The sequence below is a fragment of the Medicago sativa genome, chromosome 7, assembly GCF_051527215.1.
Source record: "Medicago sativa cultivar Bolivia chromosome 7, Bolivia_mono, whole genome shotgun sequence".
NCBI classification, from domain to species: domain Eukaryota; kingdom Viridiplantae; phylum Streptophyta; class Magnoliopsida; order Fabales; family Fabaceae; genus Medicago; species Medicago sativa.
In genome coordinates, this window is record NC_140755.1 from 99,217,849 (window position 1) to 99,241,274 (window position 23,426).

The 23,426-nt window shown below is 32.1% G+C and overlaps 6 protein-coding genes and 1 long non-coding RNA gene across 7 annotated transcripts; 3 read left to right on the top strand and 4 right to left on the bottom strand.

The window, feature by feature from the left end:
* The first annotated feature begins 1,636 nt into the window (after positions 1–1,636).
* LOC146911081 (Zinc finger (CCCH-type/C3HC4-type RING finger) family protein) lies at positions 1,637–5,126 on the top strand. Its single transcript, XM_085722641.1, has 4 exons — positions 1,637–1,785; positions 3,608–3,665; positions 3,778–4,610; positions 4,730–5,126. Exons 2-4 carry the CDS (start codon positions 3,617–3,619, stop codon positions 4,829–4,831), a joined length of 984 nt encoding a protein of 327 aa, XP_085578767.1. The 5' UTR covers positions 1,637–1,785; positions 3,608–3,616; the 3' UTR covers positions 4,832–5,126.
* Positions 5,127–5,425: 299 nt separating this feature from the next.
* Positions 5,426–6,362, top strand: LOC146911082 (protein NDR1-like). The gene has a single exon (XM_085722645.1). The coding sequence runs from the start codon at positions 5,564–5,566 to the stop codon at positions 6,143–6,145; it is 582 nt and encodes a 193-aa protein (XP_085578771.1). The 5' UTR covers positions 5,426–5,563; the 3' UTR covers positions 6,146–6,362.
* Positions 6,363–8,150: 1,788 nt separating this feature from the next.
* On the bottom strand, positions 8,151–9,248 carry LOC146911083 (GATA transcription factor-like protein). The gene is made up of 2 exons (XM_085722644.1): positions 8,961–9,248; positions 8,151–8,868 (listed from the first exon to the last, which is right to left on the bottom strand). Exons 1-2 carry the CDS (start codon positions 9,123–9,125, stop codon positions 8,353–8,355), a joined length of 681 nt encoding a protein of 226 aa, XP_085578770.1. The 5' UTR covers positions 9,126–9,248; the 3' UTR covers positions 8,151–8,352.
* Positions 9,249–11,124: 1,876 nt separating this feature from the next.
* LOC146911084 (uncharacterized) lies at positions 11,125–11,711 on the bottom strand. Its single transcript, XR_015017529.1, has 2 exons — positions 11,611–11,711; positions 11,125–11,253 (listed from the first exon to the last, which is right to left on the bottom strand). It is a non-coding gene; the product is annotated as an uncharacterized LOC146911084 (long non-coding RNA).
* A 580-nt stretch (positions 11,712–12,291) lies between these two features.
* On the top strand, positions 12,292–12,911 carry LOC146911085 (uncharacterized). Its single transcript, XM_085722646.1, has one exon. The coding sequence runs from the start codon at positions 12,423–12,425 to the stop codon at positions 12,696–12,698; it is 276 nt and encodes a 91-aa protein (XP_085578772.1). The 5' UTR covers positions 12,292–12,422; the 3' UTR covers positions 12,699–12,911.
* A 341-nt stretch (positions 12,912–13,252) lies between these two features.
* LOC146911086 (uncharacterized) lies at positions 13,253–14,874 on the bottom strand. Its single transcript, XM_085722643.1, has one exon. The coding sequence runs from the start codon at positions 14,314–14,316 to the stop codon at positions 13,414–13,416; it is 903 nt and encodes a 300-aa protein (XP_085578769.1). The 5' UTR covers positions 14,317–14,874; the 3' UTR covers positions 13,253–13,413.
* Positions 14,875–15,717: 843 nt separating this feature from the next.
* On the bottom strand, positions 15,718–18,310 carry LOC146911087 (transcription factor MYB12-like). The gene is made up of 3 exons (XM_085726632.1): positions 17,959–18,310; positions 17,719–17,848; positions 15,718–16,755 (listed from the first exon to the last, which is right to left on the bottom strand). Exons 1-3 carry the CDS (start codon positions 18,089–18,091, stop codon positions 15,909–15,911), a joined length of 1,110 nt encoding a protein of 369 aa, XP_085582758.1. The 5' UTR covers positions 18,092–18,310; the 3' UTR covers positions 15,718–15,908.
* Positions 18,311–23,426: the final 5,116 nt, after the last annotated feature.

Here is a 23,426-nt window from a genome sequence, read left to right on the forward strand (position 1 = left end):
AATTCAAACCAAATGATTTTATTTTATTGATAACTTTTTTTCTGACAATTTTATTTTATTGGTAACCATATATTTGACATCTACGTACACACACTATTTTTTGACCAAATATATTTTTATTTAATTTTAATGTGTAACAAAAAAAACTAAAAATGTGTATAAACATATTATGTACCATATCATTCCTTTCATGCTGCATAAACTATGGAAGGCATTGCAAAAATTTAGAGAGTTGTCTCTTCGTATTTAAAAAGAATTGTTGTAATAAAAAAACGAAAAATAAAGGAAACGAAAACAAATAAAATTATAAACATATGAGAGAGAGAGAGAGAGAGAGAGAAGGTGTGTGTCACAATGAAGATAGAGAGAAAGGATGTGTGCTACGATGAAGATGAAAATGATGACAGACATATTGACTATATAGAGGGGGAAAAAACCTAAGTAAAAGTTAAAAGGATGACATGTATGCTTAAATTTGATTGGTTGGTAATTTTAATCATGAATCATGATTGGCTGATAATTTAAATCATGAATCATGGTCAATTTTTATTGGTTGATAATACAAAACATATTCATGATAAGGCTGTTAAAATGTTTATAATTTTCATTTTGCTTTTTAATAAATTAATTGAAATAAATTAAATTTGTGTGAATGATGCAAATGACATAAATAGAATGTGAGTAAATATATGGTGATTTGAATCTTTGATCAAGCAATTAATGAGATGAAGCAAGAAAGAGTGCCAAGTGTACTTTTCAAAAAAAATAAGGCAAATATATATAATAGAGATTATTCTTTGAGAAATTCTTGCATGATCTTGACCTTAACATGTCATCCTTGAGCCCATCCAATCAAATAATTTCAATTAATTAATTTAATACTAAAACAGGAAGAAAAGAAATCTTCTCATGTGCTAAGTTGCTAACCCACGATGAATTCTCAGCGGAGTTAGTCTCTCTCTTGTCCATTTCTTACTTAAATGCAACCTTTCACTACGGTTTAATGGTGCAAGCCCCAAATCATATCTTGAAAACTATATGTATTGAAGACACTTCACATTATTATGCTTGTAAATGTTTATTGTAATTTGGCTAATTTACATAGGCACTCTTTTGGTTCAATTTTTAGTCTGTCAAAAAGACATATTCAAATTTAAAATGTAACTATAAATCTTAGTTTGTTTGGGTTGGATTCAATTAAGATAAATTCGTTTTGAACATAAACTTCTGACGATGTAATTGGCTAAAGTGCAAGCAATTCAAGTCCCTTATGTATTATGCCCTGTGTAAAAATGCATCCAAAAAGGGCCAACTTCTAAAAGCAAATGAAGTTATATATTGATTTTTTTTTTTTTCAAGGCAAGATGAATGCATTAAATTATAAAATCCAATCACTAGGTGTGTAAAGATGAAAATATTACAAAAGTTCAAAGATAGTATAGAGGCACGATGGAATGAGAGGGAAGAAAACTGCCTGATCGTGTTGTATTTTCCTCAGAAAACCTATTTAATTTTTATTAATTAATTTATTGAAATTATTTGATTGGATGGGCTCAAGGATAACATGTTAAGGGCAAGACCATGCAAGAATTTCTCTTATTCTTTTATTAAATCTCTAAAGATAATAGTATTTTTGAGTTACATTAAAACCCTTTGCAACTTTCTTCCTCTTTCAAAACCCAGAAAACGCCTCTTCTTCTTTGCTCTTCCAAAAACCATTCTTCTCTAAGCAAGACAGCTCCCGTCTTCTATTCTAGATTTCAAAGAAAATTCGAAGCAAGCAAGGTTAGTAAGCTGTTTTCTTCAATCTCTTATGTTTTTGTTGTTCTGGGTTCCCTAATTCGTTTTTAGATTTCGATTTTAACTGTACTGTGTTTGTTGCGTTTTCTGGTTTTGATTAGTTATTTCGATTTTGTATACCATATTTCTGCGTTTTAATTTCGTTACTGCTCTATAAGATGATGATTTCTGGGTTTGTTGCGTGCCGAACATAGGATGTTTCGATTTTATATTCTAGTTATTTCGATTTGTTTCGATCAGGCCAATTCGATTTCTGGGTTTGTTGCTGTTCTTATCTATAGGATGATTATCAATTTTAGATTTTGTTACTGATTGTTCTTTTTTTTTTTTGTGTTTGGGGATGCTGGTTCACCATATTTTAGCAAAATAGAAGACTTATTTTAAGGTTTCTAGGTTCTCATGTCTTTAGCTTCACCATGTTATTACTTATCATAATAGTAGACTTATTTGATGGTTCCAAATAATAGCCATCCTATTTGGACATCTCTGTGAACAAATTTCTCATTCATATATGGTGAATTACCTCTTATCTACTTTCAAAAATCAATATCTAAACAAAGTCTTCTTAAATACCATGGAAGTGGTAATAACAAGATGCTTTGAAAGTAACTTTTCCACTATGTATTTAGCAGGATTTAATAATACATATCCTGGATAAGGCAGCATAAGTTGTCAATTCCACTAGAAATTGAGGCATGCAGAACATGTTCATTCTAGCATCTGATTCAAATATACACTTTTCTTTATAAAGATATGAGCATAATTCTCAAGACACGGTTGTTAACTTTGGTTATCTATGATGATCTGGTTTAACAATTATAGGACATGTTGGTCTGCTTTTGGTCATGAATAGATCTTTAAACATCCCTTGCATTAATTTTGGTTGAGGGAACCATTTTAGGTGATATAAGCTAGCTAGCAATGGTTATACCTTTATTAGTCTAGATTGAGCCTTGAGTTCCATTGCTCTAACATTGCAGGGTAAGAAACGTATAAAAGTACATGTAAATGAAATCTGATTAGAGTTTCTTATCTAATTTTTTATCATGTCTGTGTCCATATTAATGATACTTTTGATCACCTGGCCCCATTTTGATAGTATGACAGTAATTGGGAGATTATGTGCATGCTGCACTTCTTATCAATTGTCTGCTCTTTGACTCTGTTCCAGATCCTACACGGATCGGTCATTGTATCACAAAAATCGAACTGGCATATAATTCTTCCATATTGGTTTCGCCGACTTTGGTTCTATGGAACTTTGCTTGTGTTTCTACCATTATTTTGTGGTCTTGCGCCTTTCAATGGATAGACCATTTTTTGTTTAAGGTCTCTGTATTCGACAAATTCAGATGAAAATTCTTTTTATATGATTTTTGGAATATATGCTTTGTTTGTATCAAATCATCTTTTGTGTTGTCTTGCTACAGTTAGGATTTGTCTTTAAATTTGCATTCATTTTTGCATTGCTATAGAAAAAGTTCATTGTAATAGAATAACTTTAAGATAATCTTACCTGAACTTGTACTTAATGTTTGATGTGCATTATAAATCTATTTGATGGTTGTTAAACTCTCTTCATTATGATCCCTAAATGTCATCAATATATTTCTCGTTTTAACCATATTCTTTGTCATGTCACCGAGTAAATTTTTCTCTTCATGATATAATCGACCAAAATAATTCAATTTGAGTCTGAATTTCGGGTTTAGTTATTGGACAAAATTGACAGAACCCTACATTATTATTTATACTATAGTGTTATTTCTCATATTGGTAATTGATTTGGCTAATTTAATCGTGACAGCTTTTTACTATGGAAAATTCTGAGGCCAAATCTGCTGAAAACCAGCCGACTGAACAAGGTATGTATAATATTTTGCATTATTAGACTCACAATCTTGTTATCTTATGCACCTCTACATTTTTTTGTACCATCATTAACCTTTTTTTTTCTACGCGTTTGTTTATCGTCAGTGTGTAGTTTCTTCAGAAAACCTGTTAATAGGAAGAATATGAGGAAGCGGACTATTGAGAATGAAGATAATGAGGATGACTCGAATAATGAAGAGTCTTTGATGCATGTTCAGAAAAAGAACATGAAGGCTGATAATAAGTTATTCTTTTCCACCGGCTCTTCGAAGAGCTCTGCATCTGCTAAACTGAATGAAGAACCTGAGAAACCCAGCTTTCATTTCGAGTCTTCTAAAGAGATTCAAGTTCAACATGATAGCAAAGCAACAGCAACTTTGGAGACTGAGACTGATTTTTCAAGAGATGCCCGTGCCATCCGTGAAAGAGCTCTTAAGCAAGCGACTGAGAGTCTCAAGGGAAAGAGTACTGGTTCCGAGGATGTAAAATTATACAAGGGAATCAATAATTATACAGATCATAAGGCTGGATTTCGTAGAGAGCAAACAATTGCCAGTGAAAAGGCTGGTGGGTCACACGGTCCTCTCAGGGCTTCGGCTCACATAAGAGTTTCAGCAAGATTTGATTATCAGCCAGATATATGCAAGGATTACAAGGAAACTGGTTACTGTGGGTATGGTGATTCGTGTAAGTTTATGCATGATCGAGGTGATTACAAATCTGGGTGGCAGATGGAGAAAGAATGGGATGAAGCTGAGAAAGCAAGGAAGATGAGATTGGCTGCAGGTGAGGATGCGGAAGAGGAAGGTGCTAGTTTGAATGATGAAGATGATGATGAAGACGTATTACCATTTGCGTGTTTCATTTGTCGAAACCCATTTGTGGATCCTGTCTCAACCAAGTGTAAGCACTACTTCTGTGAGCATTGTGCATTGAAGGTACACCCTTAACTTCAAAGCAAATAAGTTTTAATTTATAACAGTTTCAAGTTATTCAGTAATGCTTAATTTCTTTTTTCCTTTTAATTATGCCTAACTTCTGCTCATTTTACTTGCAGCATCATGCGAAGAATAAGAAGTGTTTTGTCTGCAATCAGCCTACGCTTGGCATTTTTAATGTGGCTCATGAGATACGAAAGAAGATGGCTGAGGATAAATAGACTCATCCAATACGATCAATGAGACAATGACTATGTTTGCTTCTTGGAGGTCATTTCCCCTCTCTTTTGTTCTGTCATTTTTAACTGTCAAATGGAGATGCATTGTATTGAGTTGAAAACATATCTTAGGTTTCCGCACAGGTCTTGTCAATTTTGTATCTATTTGACTAATACATCCCAAAATATATCTTGTAGTGGAAGATCTGTATTTGTTTGAAATAGTATGTTTGTGGTACATGTTGTAGTTCTTATTACAGTGCATTTTAATACGAAATTAAGTTTCTAACTTTTTCAATCCTCATTAGAGAATGTCAAAAGATTCTCAATATTTTTTGTTGTTCATCATACCCTATGTTGTTTAACAGCACAGGGACGAAAATGATGGAAATAACATAAAAGCTTGAACTAAAATGGGAAAAATTCTTGCATAAGAATACCATTGATGCTTACAGTTTCTCCCATGTAGTGTATGGCTCATTCTCAAGAAATGCACATATTCTTTTCCCTTGATTTATTTTTTCAAAAAGGATTCCTTTCCCTTGTTACTTTGGCAATCCCTTGATACTTTGGTGACCCGCTTCACCTATATATATATATATTCCTCTGGCTAGTCATCTATTCACTCAAAATATTAACCTTTTCCAACCCTTTTAAATACAAAAGCTTATTGCACCATCCACCACTTGATAATAAATTCAACACATTCTCTCCATTATCTGACATTTTTGTAAAATGATGTGTGAAGAAGGGAAGAGTTTCTATATATGGCTGTTGCAAGTTATATGCCTCCTAGGCCTTCTTGTTCTGTGCCTATGGCTGGCCTTACGACCAAATAGCCCCTCCTTCTCCATCGTGGTAATCTCTATAGACCGACCTTCAAATCAAAATGGCACCATCTTTTATAGCCTTGAAATGGATAACCCAAATAAGGACTCAAGCATTTATTATGATGACATAATATTGAGTTTCCTATATGGGCAGCAAGAGGATAAGGTGGGAGAGGCTACAGTAGGCGCATTTCATCAAGGAACTAACAAGAACCGCATTGTATCTGACATTATTAATGCCAAACCTGGACCGTTTAAACCTCTCTTTAAGGCTATATCAAATGCAACCGCCGAGTTGAAAGCTTCCCTCACAACAAGATATCGGTACAAGACATGGGGAGTTAAAAGCAAGTTTCATAGATTACACTTGAAAGGGATTCTACCAATTGATTCTGATGGTAAGCTTTCACGTAAGAAGAAGAAATACCAACTTACCCGTAGTTCCAGAAAACTGGGAAGGTCTAAAGTAAAGAAGCACTACCCGTAGTTCCAGAAAACTGGGAAGGTCTAAAGTAAAGAAGCACTGTTCTTGTCTCTTTGGTTGGGTTTTTCTTCCCCTCTTCTATGATCTTTATTTTTCTCTCATTATAACACGTAGAAAGCAACAGTAGCTGTGTGGATATTCTTCTATACTAAGAAGAGGAACACATTTAGTATGTGATGATTCCTGTAAATGTTGTCTTAGGATGCAGCGAGATTTTTTTTAGAGTAACGATATTTGAACAACTATTTTGGTACAACTTTTGGGACAACCTTGTTGTTCTCTCTTCTAATTGGTCAAAAACAATGGAGAGAGAAAAAGGAAGAGAGATAATAAGAAGATAATGTGAGTATGAGAGAGAAAGTTGTACAAAAATGGTTGTACAAATATTTTTTTTCGACGTTGATTCGGCTCACGGCAGTTTCTTCTATCTGGTAAAAGAATTTCTCTTGCACTGTAACCTAGATAGGTAAACATCAAATAGTTCAGTATTTATGCTTTTCTTTGCCCCCTAGTAATCTGTGTTCATATAATGATGTGTTCAATAAAATCTACATCTAGATATTGAATTCAGTTTTCGAGATTATGTTGATCTTTACAAGTTCTCAAGCTTCACTAACTGCCTGCAACTTCTCAACCATTTGCGAATTGAAACCTGTTAAAGTAAAAAACTAGGCATTTGTGAATCCATGCAATAGTAAGCAATATGTCTGCCATTGTTAACTTAGATGCTAAGTGCATCTGTACCATTATTATATGGGTCATGTTAACTTGTGCCCTAAGAGCACAAGTTAAAGTGTTTAAAATAGAAATTAAAAATAAATTTCATATTGAAAGTATAACTTTTGCAACTTTTAAGATTTGAATGCACAAGTTCCAAGAAAAACCTTCTATATTTAGTTTCTTAACTTATGCCTCAAGGGCACAAGTTAATATTTCCCTTATTATATTACAAAGATAATTCTAAACTTGACTGCTAAGATAACAACAGCTACTTTTGGTCGGATTTTTATCTGGGCATCTTTACTCTTTAACATTTTCTTTTAAATTTAAATATACATCATAATTATACGGAACTCCAAAACTAACTACTAGTTGAATACTTTCCCGGTACAAACTTACTCAACGACACAATTCTTCTTCGAATTTTAAAATTATTGATCGTAAATTTGGTACTGAAATTTAGATAAATTGTAGATGATGTAGATATTATAAAACTGAATCAAACAAATAAATTAGTATTGGCTAATAATCAACTTCATGAGTAAAAAAAAAAACAAACTATAATCAACTTGGTACAAATAATTTTCATATGTAAAAATAAACTGATCACCAGTAATTTGTGAAGGAAGCAATGCACCACATTTACATGCAGAACAACCATTAGAGCCTCAATTGTCAATGGCCTCCAATATCCCATAAACATGCTATCTTTCATATTTCCACACTAACGGAATAAAATATGAACATATGCCCTTCAACCACTAATGATTTAAAACTTTAATCTTGGCCAACAAACATTTAATTATAAAAATAACCACAATATCAAACACTTATGTTGGAATATGCAACATTCCATTGTTAGCTGATGGTGTCTTTACTCCACATGATTTATTGTGATTTTGAGCTGATTTGATGGGATTTCTGTTGTTTGAGAGGCTTTTAATATGGGTGCTGGCGTGCTGTCATACTACTCTCACATCATCATGAATTTCATTAATTCTTATTTTTTCATCAAAGTATCATATAGCACTTTTCTTTTGAGGGTGTTGGTGTTGCTGTCCGTATGCCTGTCGATCAAAATTCTCATTGGCACAATTTTATCAGAGTTACAATTACCCTACTAGAAGAACACAAATTCATGATTCAATTTTACCACCTTTGATCAATCTCTAACATCTAGTTGGTGGTAAAATTGGAACATGAACCTGCCTTCTTTTACTATGTAGAAAGACTAATGAAATTCAATGTATTATTAGAACCCTTGAAATTCAGATCCCATTATCCAATATATCAAATATTGTCATAACATTTTCCAGATTCCAGTATATCAAATACAGTATTCTTGTAGCATTTTACGTTCTAAACTGCTTTTACGAGACTATTTAAAATTAGATGTAATGTTAATTTATTTTCACAATACACTACTACGTACTATTATTGATTGAAAGTTGAAACCACCTTATACATAACATTCATTTATATCATAAATTTCAAAAGTCTTCACCACGAAGAGTTCTAAGAACTTTTGAATGAGGTGCATCAGGGTCACCACGCATAGCCTTCTGCCGCCACATCTCAGCCGCCCTCAATAAAGTCTCCTCCGCAGTTTCAAGCTGTTCCGGCAACCAACCAATCACATCTCCGCCTTGTTTAGCATCCACAGTCCCGTGCATGACACGTTCCGCAGGCTTTCTTGTATCTGCAAACTCAAACTCCGATATTGGAGAGGCTTTGTGATGCTTGTAGTATTCTTTGTTATCCTCATTCTGTTCCTCTTTGGTCCTCTCTCTCTCTTCTTCAGGCCATGGAGTTCCATCTAAACCTGCACAACTCACATCTTCTAAAGCAGCTTTTGTCCCTTGTTTCCTCTTTTGTTGAATGTTTGGATCTAATCGCTCATTCACCCCTGTGCTCCTTAGTTTTGGGGAAGATTCATATGGAGATTTTGGTGACTCGAAGATTCCTTCTTCTTTTTCTGTTTCAGCAAACTTTGTATTTGTGTCACCCTACAACAATATGTACATAAATATAAAATATAATAATACAACTTAGAAAATGAATTTCTATCATTCTAAATGTGTGTGTTAGTAGTTATTACTTGGGGTGAGTTTCTGTAGTTAGTGTAACCGGGCTTTTGTTGTCTTGAATGAATATCAGGGTCTGCGGTGTGGCTACGAGTGGCGAATCCTCGTTTAATAAATGCTGAAGAAAAAGCTTGGTATGATTTTCTTGTTACACCTGCTGCTAGTTTTAGATGCATCATAACGTTGTTGCTTATCTTGTTTGTTTGTTTTGGTTCTGTTTCTGTCTTTGTCTATTCTATGTGAATTGGTTGGAATTTTGAAGACACACAGCAGCATAGAGCATGCTAGTAGTAGTAACTAGTAAGTACGAAGAATTAAGAAGAGTTGAGAAGGGAAAAAGAATGGGAGGGACATTCTGGATTTTCCTGGACACGTGTTTGCCATTTACATGTGGCATTGTTAGCCTCTTGCCACGTGTAATTTTATCATTTATGAAGAGAATTAACTAATTAAGAGTATGATAACGTGATATGCTCGGAGAAAACCCCTATACAACAAAGAAGACCTTTGTAGAGAATGCTCGAGGAAGTGAAAAGGAGCTAATCATTCTCTATCTTATACGTTATCTTTTTTTCGTGTTTACCTTAGATTTCCAGCTTAAAGACCAGCTTAAAGAAAGTTACGTAAAGTGTAAAGTTTAGCAAAAAAATCATCTATTAAAAATTAAGCTAATTTCTATCCAGTTTGTCTCAGGTCAATAGTTAAGTCAACACCATCAAACCAATAATTTTTTTACAAACATTTTTGTTTTATTTCGATAATTTTTAGAGACAAAATTTATACCAGAAACACATGTTCCCTCCGGTCACATTTATAAACAAAAAAGCACTTTTTAGATTCATTCAATACTTAATGTATTTGGTCAATATATAGACCAAATACATTATGTATTCAATGAACCTAAAAAATGCATTTTTGCTTATAAATGTGACCGGAGGGAGTAATACAGAAGTTTAAAAAAACAGAATCCTAAAAAAAAAAATCAGAAACACAATAATTAGAGTGATATGTTTGACTTGTTCCTAAAAAAAAAGATTGACTTGTCTTATTTCACTCAATTTCTAAAATTTACTCTCTCCGATCTTATTTATAAGAAAAATTTGACTTTTTTAGATTCATTGAGTTATTAATGTATTTGGTATAAAATATAGATCAAATACATCATTTATACAATGAATCCAAAAAGTTAAAAATTTCTTATAAATAGGACCGGAAAGAGTAAATCTTTGAGATACAGGATGCGTTTGATATGTTAAACAGTATGTACAAGACATAATAGCGTAAGACAAAAAACACAATGCAAGACAAAACAATATATAAAAAAAATTTATAGTATTGAATAATTTTTTTGTCTTATACGATTTTTGGTTGACAAAATACTATTTTGGTATTTTTGAAAACTTGTATGTGAGACAAAAGTTTTGTTTTGGTTTAGTAAGGGACAAAAAATTTCAGTTTTTTTGTTGCCCTTGCCTCCCGTTTTTCCTGTCCTTGAAACTGGTTTAGACCAAGTGCAATGGTGTGTTGAATGTCATTTTCAACTCTTAAAAAGCATGCAATGGTGTGTTGAAAGTTGAGGAAAAATGAGGTGGAAGAGAGAGATGTTGAAAGATCTCAACATGAATAATCGTGTTTCATCTTTTAATGTATTATGAAAGTGTATCGTGTATAATTGTAAAGCATACCAATAATACTTGAAATAATGACACGGACACGAATATTTGTGTTGTCCGTCTTTTAGTGTACTTCTTTAACTATAAAAGGAGAATTGTTGTAACATATTGGACATAAGAAGAACAGATAAAAATTCCAGCGCATTAAAGTAAAACATGTCCTTTTAAATTTCTCTTGTCTTTATAAAAGCTCTAGTTATGATGTTCATGTCACTAATTTTTCTGTAGAGATACAGGAATGCTCTACGTTTGTCTCAGAAATGAGGATCTGCTGTTTATCCATGCTACGGTTATCTCTACTATGAGATGATAGTTTTAATTGCTAAGTTGAGACCCAAAACGCAATTTTACTTAAAAAAAAAATCAGAACAAATTATTTTATTTTTTAAAAGAAAAAGTTAGCATCGAAGGCAAAGCCGATAATATATACTATGTGTTCTAAAATAGTAAATTGGAATTCACACTTTTATTTTTATTTTGTTAAAATAAGCTTGGATCTCATCCCAAAAGCTAGCTCAAAGGAGGAGGGAACTCAAGTATATTTATACACTCGACAGCCCGGGAACCTGAGCGATGTGGAACATACAACAAACTTCAACACCCACCCTCACGCGTAGCGTGGGACCTAGCGTGGCTAGCGTGGAACCTAGCGTGGGCCTGGGTCAAATTCCCAGATAATATATACTATGTGTTCTAAAATAGTAAATTGGAATTCACACTTTTATTTTTATTTTGTTAAAATAAGCTTGGATCTCATCCCAAAAGCTAGCTCAAAAATAGTATTTTGTTAAATTAAGCTTGGATCTCATCCCAAAAGCTAGCTCAAAGGAGGAGGGAACTCAAGTATATTTATCAAGTATTAAAATAAGCTTGGATCTCATCCCAAAAGCTAGCTCAAAGGAGGAGGGAACTCAAGTATATTTATCAAGTATATTTATACACTCGACAGCCCGGGAACCTGAGCGATGTGGGACATACAACAAACTTCAACACCCACCCTCACGCGTAGCGTGGGACCTAGCGTGGCTAGCGTGGAACCTAGCGTGGGCCTGGGTCAAATTCCCACATCGCAATCCTTAACCCGGCTCTGATCCTTAACCCGGCTCTGATACCATGTTAAAATAAAATAAGCTTGGATCTCATCCTAAAAGCTAGCTCAAAGGAGAAGGGAACTCAAGTATATTTATACACTCGACAGCCCGGGAACCTGAGCGATGTGGGACATACAACAAACTTCAACATATTTGAAGGAATTCACACTTCTTGAAGTCCTTGGCGTTGAAGCTAATTTGGCCTGATCTTTAAACTTTGTCAAATTCCCCCAACACTACTGGGATTTGAGACGTGAGAAACGTGTCAATTTTGGTGCTTGTCTTATGTTAAACGAAACGAATCATAGCACATGGGTTTCCAAATACTATCAAAACAACTACTGCATAAATACTTTATTTTTAGATTATGCAGTCTGATTCCATTGAAAATATGTTTCAAGCAAGTTGCAACAACATAGTGTAGATCATAAGATTCATAACGCTAATTTTAGTTCTTAATTTTTAAATTTATTTGAACAAATCCAACAAATTGGTTTTAGCAAAAGATGCTTACTGCTGTTATTTGTTTAATAACAAAACAGAAAGTACCATTCCAGATTTCACTTTTCCAATATGTATCAAAACATTGCACATTCCTGACCACACCACATGTTTCCATGCTTCATTCATCTTCCTATTATACCCCTTCAATTCAATCCTAGAAAGTTCCAAGCCATAAACCCAAATTCACCACTCCTTTCCATCCCTCGTCATGGAGGAGTGTGGGTCGGGTCACCGTTCGTACGGTGGCGATAGGAGGGTGGATTTAGTGATGAGCGGGAAAGGCTACGGTACTAGTGGAACTCGGTCAGCAAATTCAACTCAGGGGAATGAAAAGCCATGGAGATTCAATGATCCAGAAGCAAAAAGGAAGAAAAGGATAGCCAAGTATAAAGTTCACAGCGTGGAAGGAAAAGTTAAAGCTACGCTCAAGAAAGGACTTCGATGGATCAAGAAAAAATGCTCTCAGATCACCCATGGCTACTAATAGCTAGTACTTTTATGCAATGTACAAATGCAATGGTACGGTCAATATCTGATAATGCATTGTATATGCTTTTGCTGTACTCTTATCTCATGTATGCATTCTTGAAAATTTTGGTGTAACATTTGTGCTAAGTGTCAATTTGCGATTAGCGCAAACAAATTGAATCTAATTACTCAAACACGACCTCATTCGTTAGGCAAACGAAGATTTCAATAATACTTTCTTCACGATTGTTTTGTTTGAAATCTTCTGCTAAGATCATGAATCTAAATCTCAAGAATGACCAGAGTTATCAAGAAGACAGTAGGGGGCAGGAAATGCAAGGTACATAATAAAACCACAACGTTTCCTTCCCCGTAGTAGTTTATTTCAACCTAAAAGAGATAGATTAATACAATTTCATCCTCCTCCCTAATATGATATCGAATATGGATATTACTTGTTAACATTTCTTCATCTTCTCTGTTTCATTTTGCCTTCAACCTTCACCCATCAATAATAATAGTCAATAAAAAGAAAGAAATTAGAAAATTTTGAACATATACATACGATGATTAGATATTGGAAACATTATCATAGTACTCCTGCAAGACGTACGTGAACATGTAACAAAAGCATGCATGAGGTTATATAAGTTTGAGATTAATGCTCTTGTTTCTGTTTTTGTTTTTTGTTTTGATATTATGATTCAAAACACTTTTTTACACAATAATGATCACAATCCTAATGACCTTTGGCTTCGCTCTTGATAACGATGATCCGCGTTATTCAATCGTTGCAACCTCATTTGTTGATAAAATTGAGCAATAAACTCGTCGGCTTTAGCATCAATCTTGTCATCCCCATTTTCATTACATTCCTCTATAATCAAGTCATTTTTGTCGTTCTCCTCATCACTTTGCACGAGTTTGTTCAACCCTATGGCCGAAACATAACGGCTATCCTCATCACTTTGCACGAGTTCATTCAACCCTATGGCCGAAGCATAACGGCTATCCTCATCGCTTTGCACAAGTTCATTCAACCCTATGGCAGAAGCATAATGGCTATTCTCATCACTTTTTGCGAGTTCATTCAACCCTATGGCCGAAGCATAACGGCTATTCTCATCACTTTGCCCGAGTTCATTCAACCCTATGGCCGATGCATAACGACTATTCTCATCAGTTTGCACGAGTTCATTCAACCCTATGGCCGAAGCATAACAGCTATTCGCCGGTGACTCTGGTGAAGATGAAAAAGGCTCCTCAGCTGGAAAATCGATTAACACGCTGCCACCACCGATAGATTGAGGAGGAGATGACGGTAGCAAAATGACCGCTTGATCGAATTTTTGGCTGTTGGATTGAGACACTGCCACCCCCGGTGATTGGTTGCTTTGAAGATGTAATGGTCTAATTGACCCAACAAGTTTTCTCCAAATGCTTGTAGATTTATCATCTACCGGAATCACGCTTTGCTTTTTAGAACGTCCTCCCAACATGAAAAGTGCCAGCCTAATAACATGCATTGCACCATTGTTCCTCTTTCGGGTGAGAACTGGTTTTGGCTTGGGCTCAACATCATCTTGAGGAGGATTTGGAATGATGGTGTTAGAAATTTCAAGATTTGGTTCCATAATTGTAGAGAGAATGAATGATGGAGAGAGATGAATAAAAGGTTATAATCACCCCCTGCTTTGGCAAGCAGGGGATATTGAACTGTGGGGATTTGTGATAGAGAATACATGAAGAAAACAAGTTTATATACTATAATTGTACATAAACTTTGAGAAAACCAGCTCAGCAGTATATTGATTTAAGGTGTTGGTTTCTGTGGTTGTTGAATCATATATTTAGAGAATTTGTTGTTTTTATTTTAATCAATTGTATGCCAGAGGCAAATGGCAAGGAAACATGTTTGAATTACCAAAATAGGTCGTCATATCATAGTTATAGGCAGTCAAGTGAATAATTCCATAAAATGAAATTCAATTTAACGTATGAGGCACAAGATTCATTGTAACACAAGGAACAATGAAAAAACAAGTGAAACTGAAATAGTAAAGTAAAGGTGTAAAGAACAAATAGAATGTGTGGGGCGATATTTGAGGCGAAGTACCTGGGTAGAACTAGCAATAACATAAGATTATGCTATTTTAGGACACAAGCGTATAATCTGATGGCTCCAGGCTCCAGCAGCTGATTTGAACCTTTTCCCTTGCACTTTATATCCTTCAACCATTTTATATCTATTCCTTTTTTTTACAAGATCTTATATCAATTCATTTTTTATTTTTAATCATCTTTTATGAAGTGTTATTGTGTTGTAAAATTTCTTAAAAATAAAATTAAATGACTTCAAAAAAATGTATTATATTTTGATTATAAATTAATAAATAAAATTTTGACGAAAAAAATAATAAATAAATTATGTAACTTCTTATTGATTTATCTCGCGCCCTATATTGTTCGCATTATATAATCCGAGCGGCATAAACACCCCATAAAAACCTCTAAAATACGTCAAAACATTTAAGATTTTAGAATCCGAATAAGGCAAGAGAAACTCAGAAGATGTAAAAAGTAATGACCATAAATTATTAAAACATTTATGTCATGTCCTAAATCTTTAATGGGCTTAAAGATGGATTAGGCAGATATTTAGAGAAAAAGAAATTAGGGGATATTAATGTGAAAAGAAGGTTGTGAGAGTAACAACTCCTTTTCTCTTCTCTTACACTTGATGAATGATGGAAGTAGAGATCGGTCTTGATACTTAAATTAGTGAAAGAAATAGTTGGCAAGGAAATGATCCAATTTCATTTTACTATAGCTTTTTAATTATCTTTTTTTAAGATTCCAAATAAAGAAACTAAGCATACTGGTACATACATATTTCTCCCTAAAAAATAAAGTACATACATATTTCTTTTTTTTTTAATCAATAATTAATAATTGAAGCTAGCGCATTTTAAATATAGAGAAGTGAAGAGTTTAAAGTTTGAACTCTGACCCTGCATATTATTGTCCAACTCTACTTACGGATCAAACATACTAGTAGATATTTATACTTCATATAATCACTACATGCACGAGTGAATTCGAAATACTACTCTTTTTTTGTGTAAAAATATAAAACGGTACCCAGGTTATAGTTATGTTTTTAACACCCCAAAACATTCCAAAAGCTAAACAGTATACCCAAAAAGTAAAGTGCTAAAGTTGAAGATTAAAACCAAGAAACCAAAGCATTTTGCTTCTGAGGATCAATATCTCGAAATCTCTGAAAATCCTTTTCCCATTGATCATCATCCAACAACCAAGTTAGCATGTTTTCATCTTGCTCCCACAACAACGATTGACCTTTCTGATTCAACAATGGCATAACACTCTCCCAATCCAAGTTATCATCCAAACCCGAAGTCTTTGAAGTTGAAGAATTGAACTCCTCATTCGAACATTGATTCGTCACATTGTTATTTCTCTCTATGCCCTTTGTTCCATTTGTGTTGGTGCCTTTGTCCCCCACTCTTTCATTAATCACAACCACATTTTCATCATTACTTTCTTTTTCTTCTTCCACCTCCAAAGTATCCATGATAATATCATTAAAATCTAACAACTCACCATCATTAATGACCTTCAGATCTGGTCCCAACATACGGTCACAATCAACTTCAATACTACTATTATTTTCACCGTCAATGCACGGTAATTGCAACCTATTTGGGCCATCTTCACCACTAGAACAAGGCCCATTTACTGAGCCCATAACCATTTTCTCGTTCTCTAGTGCAGGGGTGGGTGGAAGTGTAACAATTGCAGCAGGTTCACTTCTTTGGGATATACTATATCGTTTGTTCTTCTTCATAGCCCATCGACTAGTTCTACCACCTTTACGTTTGGGAGGTGTATCAACTATGATTCCTTCTGATGGAATCTCTATCTCTTTGATATTATTATAATTTGTTGATGTTCCTCGGAAGCTGTAAACTTTCCTACTCAAGTGTGAGTTCCAGTAGTTTTTAATCTCGTTGTCTGTTCTGCCTGGCAAGTGACTTGCAATCAAGGACCACCTGAAGTTACCAAAAGCCAAAAACCTTTGTCATTTCATTTTCTAGTCTATTACTTTATTTATGTAATTTGTTCAATTGAAGCAAAATACACAAGGAGAAAATGAAAATTTTGAATGTAGAACCCACTATGACAAAAGAGCTTCTTCTATTTTTCTTTTTCGTGACAGTGGCAAGGCGCATTTAGATTGCAGAAGAAACCATTTGTTTGACATTATGACAGCATTAATATTTTTTTCGTTACTATTCGAGGTTGAATTGAACATTACTTTACCACTTCGACAAAAACATATCATATTATATTCAGAACACGAGATGCATGCATTGTCTGATCGATCTTTTTCTTTTCTAATGAGACAGGAAGAATTCAACTTTAAAAATGTTTTGTTTTTTAGGAATACAACTTTAAAAATGTTGAATAAAAATCTCGCTGTTCAATATCTCCATATATAGAGAGAAAATAAAATAAAAAATTGTTAACGCGTGCTCATGTGCTATTTTTTAAGGATACAAAACTTTAAAAAAAAAATGTCAAATATTACAAATTACAATGCATTAAATATATGAATTTTTATAAAAATTTACTATTAAAATTCTCAGAGTGTCAGAGGACATTCATTAGCATTTCGCATAAAAAATTATACACCCATCAAAAAAAAAAAATCCCACTCACTTAGTATGCAGTCAATTTAAGGGTTAATTTATACACCCATAAAAAATTTCATTTTATAGAATTAAAAATGAAATTTTAATATTTATAAAAAATATTTACTTAATTAACCCTTCCATTTTGTCAAAAACAAATAATAAAGGATAGTGACATGCATTGCTTTGCTTTCAATCCGTTGCTTAATTTCTTCTTACTAATTTTTGTAATAATTCAATAAACAGAATTTCTCATGGGGTTTATGATCTGTTTTTCCAAATATGGAAGTAAATCTCAAAAAAATAATATTTAAGGCTAACCTGTTGCCAAAAGAAGCATGCATCTTGACAATGATACTTTCCTCTTCAGAAGAAATATTTCCCCTTTTGAGATCAGCTCTCAAATAGTTAATCCATCTTAATCTACAACTTTTACCACATCTAAGCAAACCTTCAAACCCCCAAAATAAAATGTCGGTTATATAAAAACAAAACAAAACTAAACAAAACAAGAAAACGGTCCCTATTAGCAAAAGGGAAAAAAAATAATAATAGTGATACCTGCATTTTTGGGCAATGACCTCCAAGAACCTTCCCCATTTGCCTTAACATATTGGGTCAAAATTTCATCCTCCTCTGCGGTCCATCTTCCCTTCTTCAAACCCACTTTCTCACAACAAGGAGCTCTTCCCATATCTAAGAATATGTAATTTGGCCACTATGTATATGACACTATATGCTTTATATTTATATTTATGTTTAATGCAATGTAGACAATAGTAATGTTGGAGATGGCTAAATGGGCTAGATAGCTGAATCACTGAAATTAGCTGGCAAAGGGTGTCTGCATTTTTGTGCTGGGTGGTGGCAGAAAGGATAAATAAAAGTTGATAAATGCGAGAAGTAGTAATTTATATATGGGAGGGGGGTATTGGCATTAAGTACGGTAGGGTGGGGCTAGTGATTATTATGATGTAGATGTATCAGTGGTGATAGAACGAGCCACGTTGACTGTAAGGTCGTGGCTCTCCCACCGTTGAGAAATGAGACCTCTTCACGGGGATTTCCATCTCCCACGTTCATACCCAATGCGCAATTACACATCCTTATTTATCCTTATTTATTAATTTTGTCAAGTCTGCAGCAACTTAACCTAATTTTTCCCCTCCATTAATCCCTTATTAGGTTTGCAACAACTCTATCCTAAAATTTTGGCTCTAAATTTGCATCATATATGTTTTTGATTCCTCTCCCTAATAACCGTGAATATTTTTCAAAGCAAAAATTTAATAGATATTTTAATCCCTATCCATATTATTTATTAATTTTATTAAGTCTGCAGCAATTTAACCTATTGTTTATGTATATTTTTTTTAATTTAATAGATATCATAATCCTTATCCTTATTATTTATTAATTTTATTAGGTCTGCAGCAACTTAACCCATTGTTTTTGTAGATTTTTTTTTTGATAAGTTGTTGTACAATTATTTAATACGTTTACAAACAGAATACCCTAATTTCCATGCAAACTCGGCTACCCTGAATAATTTGTTAGGAACTATGAACTGCATTAATTTTGATGTTTAACTATAAAAGTAATAAATAAAATTGACCGTTCAACAATATAATTTTGTATTCTTTTTATCTTTTTTCTTTATAATTTTTTTATTATCATTTGATTGTAATATTGTATCTCTAATAATCTAATTTGTGTTTATTGACCGACCCATAATCTTACAGGTTAAAGATTATTTATTGGTCTCTATTATAGTAGAGAAGACTCGTGTGTCGCACGGGTCAAAAGTCTAGTTAATTTTAATTTTACTAGGTTTGCAGTAACTTAACCTAATATTTTCCCTCCCCTCCAATTTGCTGTATTAGGTTAGCAGTAGTTTAACCTAACAAATTTCATCTAAAAAAATGCATTGCATCAATTTCATTCTTATCCTCTTGCCTTTTTTTTGTCAATATTTTGTACACTTATTTAATGCTAAAAAAATGCATCGCACAATTTCATGCCTTTTTTTTGACAATATTTTGTACTCTTATTTAATACTAAAAAAATTCACCACACCAATTTCATTCCTTTTTTTTACAATATTTTGTACCCTTATTTAATACTAAAAAAATGCATCGCACCAATTTCATTTCTATCATGTTGCCTTTTTTACAATATTTTGTACACTTATTTAATACGTTTACAAACAGAATACCCTAATTTTCATGCAAACTTGGCTATCCTAATCCTTATTTATTAATTTTATTAGGTCTGCAGCAACTTAACCTAATAATTTCCCTCTAAAATGCAACAAACTGGTGAGTTTTTCATTCCTATCTTGTTGTGCCATCGTTTGTATATATCTATTATTTATGTAGACTTTTTTTTTTGACAAGTTGTTGTACACTTATTTAATACATTTACAAACAGAATACTCTAATTTCCATGCAAACTCGGCTACCCTAATTTCCATGCAAACTCGGCTATATAAAATTGACAATGAAGAGAATCAAATAATTTAAATAAAATTTTTTTAACTATAAAAGTAATAAATAAAATTGACTCGTGCAACAATATAATATTGTATTCTTTTTATCTTTTTTCTTTATAATTTTTTTTTACAAAAATGAGAAGATAATCCCCCAATAATATATTATGATAAAATAAAATAACAGTCTTTAATTGATTAGTTTTTCAAAACTAAAATGTAAAATTTGATAAGATTCAAGTGTCATTGAAGGACATAGTAAGACATATTTGATTGTAATATTGTATCTCTAATAATCTAATCTGTGTTTATTGATCGACCCATAATCTTACGGGTTAAAGATTATTCATTGATCTCTATTATAGTCGACAAGACCCATGCGTCGCACGGTCAAAAGTCTAGTATTTTATTATTTAAGAGGGGTAATGATATTTTGACATCCATTTGATGACAACTTTGTTGACAACCTTGTTTTTCTCACTTCTTATTGGTCAAAAACAATGGAGAGAGAAAAAGGAAGAGAGAGAATAACAATATCATGTGAGTATGACAAAGAAAGTTGTCCAAAAATTGTCAAAGAATGGTTGTCAAAATATCATTTCTCTTTTAAGAGGGCTAAACCCAAAAAGAAAAGTACGCCAAAATTAAATTATTAATGATATTTTTTGAAATTTTTTGTGTTAATTACAAACGATATGTTATATAAATTTTTTTATATATATTAAAATTATAAGTATATATACCAACAGATCATATTTATCTTTTTCATTGACAACAATAATATGACAAATATAATAAAAATTCTTAGTTTTTTTTAAATTTTTTTTGTGGTGGCCAGGGTTCGAACCCCGGACCTTGCATATTTTATGCATTATCCATACCAACTGAGCTATGCTTACGAGGACCAATAATACCAATAATATAATATTATTATAGGAAAATTTGACCAATTCTTTGCCCTTCTACGAGTCTACAAATAATTCCACATTTGAAAATCTTTTATTCTCTGTCCTTCTTTTAATTGTGTTTTACTCATAATTAATTTATTTTTAAATTTTTATTTAGATGGGTTTTAATCAAATGTTTTGCTGGCAGTTTATTTAATTAAAAGACTGAATCTTTAAATTTAGAAATTGGTGAAATAAAATCAAGAATTAGAAAGAAAAGACGTGTAATCAAACAATAAAAGTACATGTCTCATTTTCTTTTACAATGGATATTAAATTGATGATTTGTTAATAATTTTGTTATTTCAACATATACTAGTACTAGTAATAGACTCGTGCACGGGTCGCATAACATTGCGGTAATCAATAGTATATATATAAAGTAAGGTATTTTATGCCACGTGTCACTTCCACATTCATTCTCAATATTTTTATTATTTTTTCTATTTTTAAAAACCAATATTTTATTTAACATAAATATCTCAACAAACTTTTGATCTTATGCACTCAGTATTTTTTATCTCAACAAACTACACATCAATCAATCAATCAATAGTATATATATAAAGTAAGGTTTTTTATGTCACGTGTCACTTCCACATTCATTCTCAATATTTTTATTATTTTTTCTATTATTAAAAACCAATATTTTATTTAACATAAATATCTCAACAAACTTTTGATCTTATGCACTCAGTATTTTTTATCTCAATAACTACACATCAATCAATCAATCAATAGTATATATATAAAGTAAGGTTTTTTATGCCACGTGTCACTTCCACATTCATTCTCAATATTTTTATTATTTTTTCTATTTTTAAAAACCAATATTTTATTTAACATAAATATCTCAACAAACTTTTGATCTCATGCACTCAGTATTTTTTATCTCAACAAACTACACATCAATCAATCAATCAATAGTATATATATAAAGTAAGGTTTTTTATGCCACGTGTCACTTCCACATTCATTCTCAATATTTTTATTATTTTTTCTATTTTTAAAAACCAATATTTTATTTAACATAAATATCTCAACAAACTTTTGATCTTATGCACTCAGTATTTTTTATCTCAACAAACTACACATCAATCAATCAATCAATAGTATATATATAAAGTAAGGTTTTTTATGCCACGTGTCACTTTCACATTCATTCTCAATATTTTTATTATTTTTTCTATTATTAAAAACCAATATTTTATTTAACATAAATATCTCAACAAACTTTTGATCTTATGCACTCAGTATTTTTTATCTCAACAAACTACACATCAATCAATCAATCAATAGTATATATATAAAGTAAGGTTTTTTATGCCACGTGTCACTTTCACATTCATTCTCAATATTTTTATTATTTTTTCTATTATTAAAAACCAATATTTTATTTAACATAAATATCTCAACAAACTTTTGATCTTATGCACTCAGTATTTTTTATCTCAACAAACTACACATCAATCAATCAATCAAACAATAGTATATATATAAAGTAAGGTTTTTTATGCCACGTGTCAATTCCACATTCATTCTCAATATTTTTATTATTTTTTCTATTTTTAAAAACCAATATTTTATTTAACATAAATATCTCAACAAACTTTTGATCTTATGCACTCAGTATTTTTTATCTCAACAAACTACACATCAATCAATCAATCAATCAATAGTATATATATAAAGGAAGGTTTTTTATGCCACGTGTCACTTCCACGTTTATTCTCAATATTTTTATTATTTTTTTATATTTTATTTGACATAAATATCTCAACAAACTTTTGATCTTATCCACTGAATATTTTATTTAATTTTATATTTAATTTCTAATATTTTATGTAGCCAAAATATCTCAACAAACTATATATAATACTTTCAATATTATCCATTAAATCTTCCTTCTTCTTCTTCTTTTTTTAGGAAAAGAAGTTTCAATTAGTTATTATATAATCTTTTAGCACCATATTATTCAATTAGTTTTTTCATTGAGGAAAAAAAGGTTTCGGTTTGTTTTTTTTTAGCTATAAATAAATGAGATTTTGTTAATCACCAAAATCACATATTTTGAGCAGAAACCGAAACTCAAACCTTCTTTTGATCTAAGCTTTTTTTTCCTTCATATTTGACAAACACCTATACTATCGTTTCTTCTACTTATGCTTAGATTGTTTTTTTTTCTTTTTCCTTTCAGATCCTTGAACTATTGTTTATGGTATCCATTACAAACACCTACGAATTTCAGGTCCTTGAACTAACACCTATACTATTGTTTCTGTTTCAGGTCCTTGAACTAACACATATACTATTGTTTTTTTTTTCTTTTTCCGATTCAACAGTACCGCTCTTCTCTCCATTCTTATTCATAATTCATAATTGAGTTTGTGACATCCATTCCTATTTTGTATTATTATTATTATTATTATTATTATTATTATTATTATTATTATTATTATTATTATTATTATTATTATTATTATTATTATTAATATTATTATTATTATTATTATTATTTCACTAGTTCCGTAGTTTAGCAATAGGTATTTTTGCATATGTTGATCTTTTATGTTGTTTTGAGCATGAACCCAGTA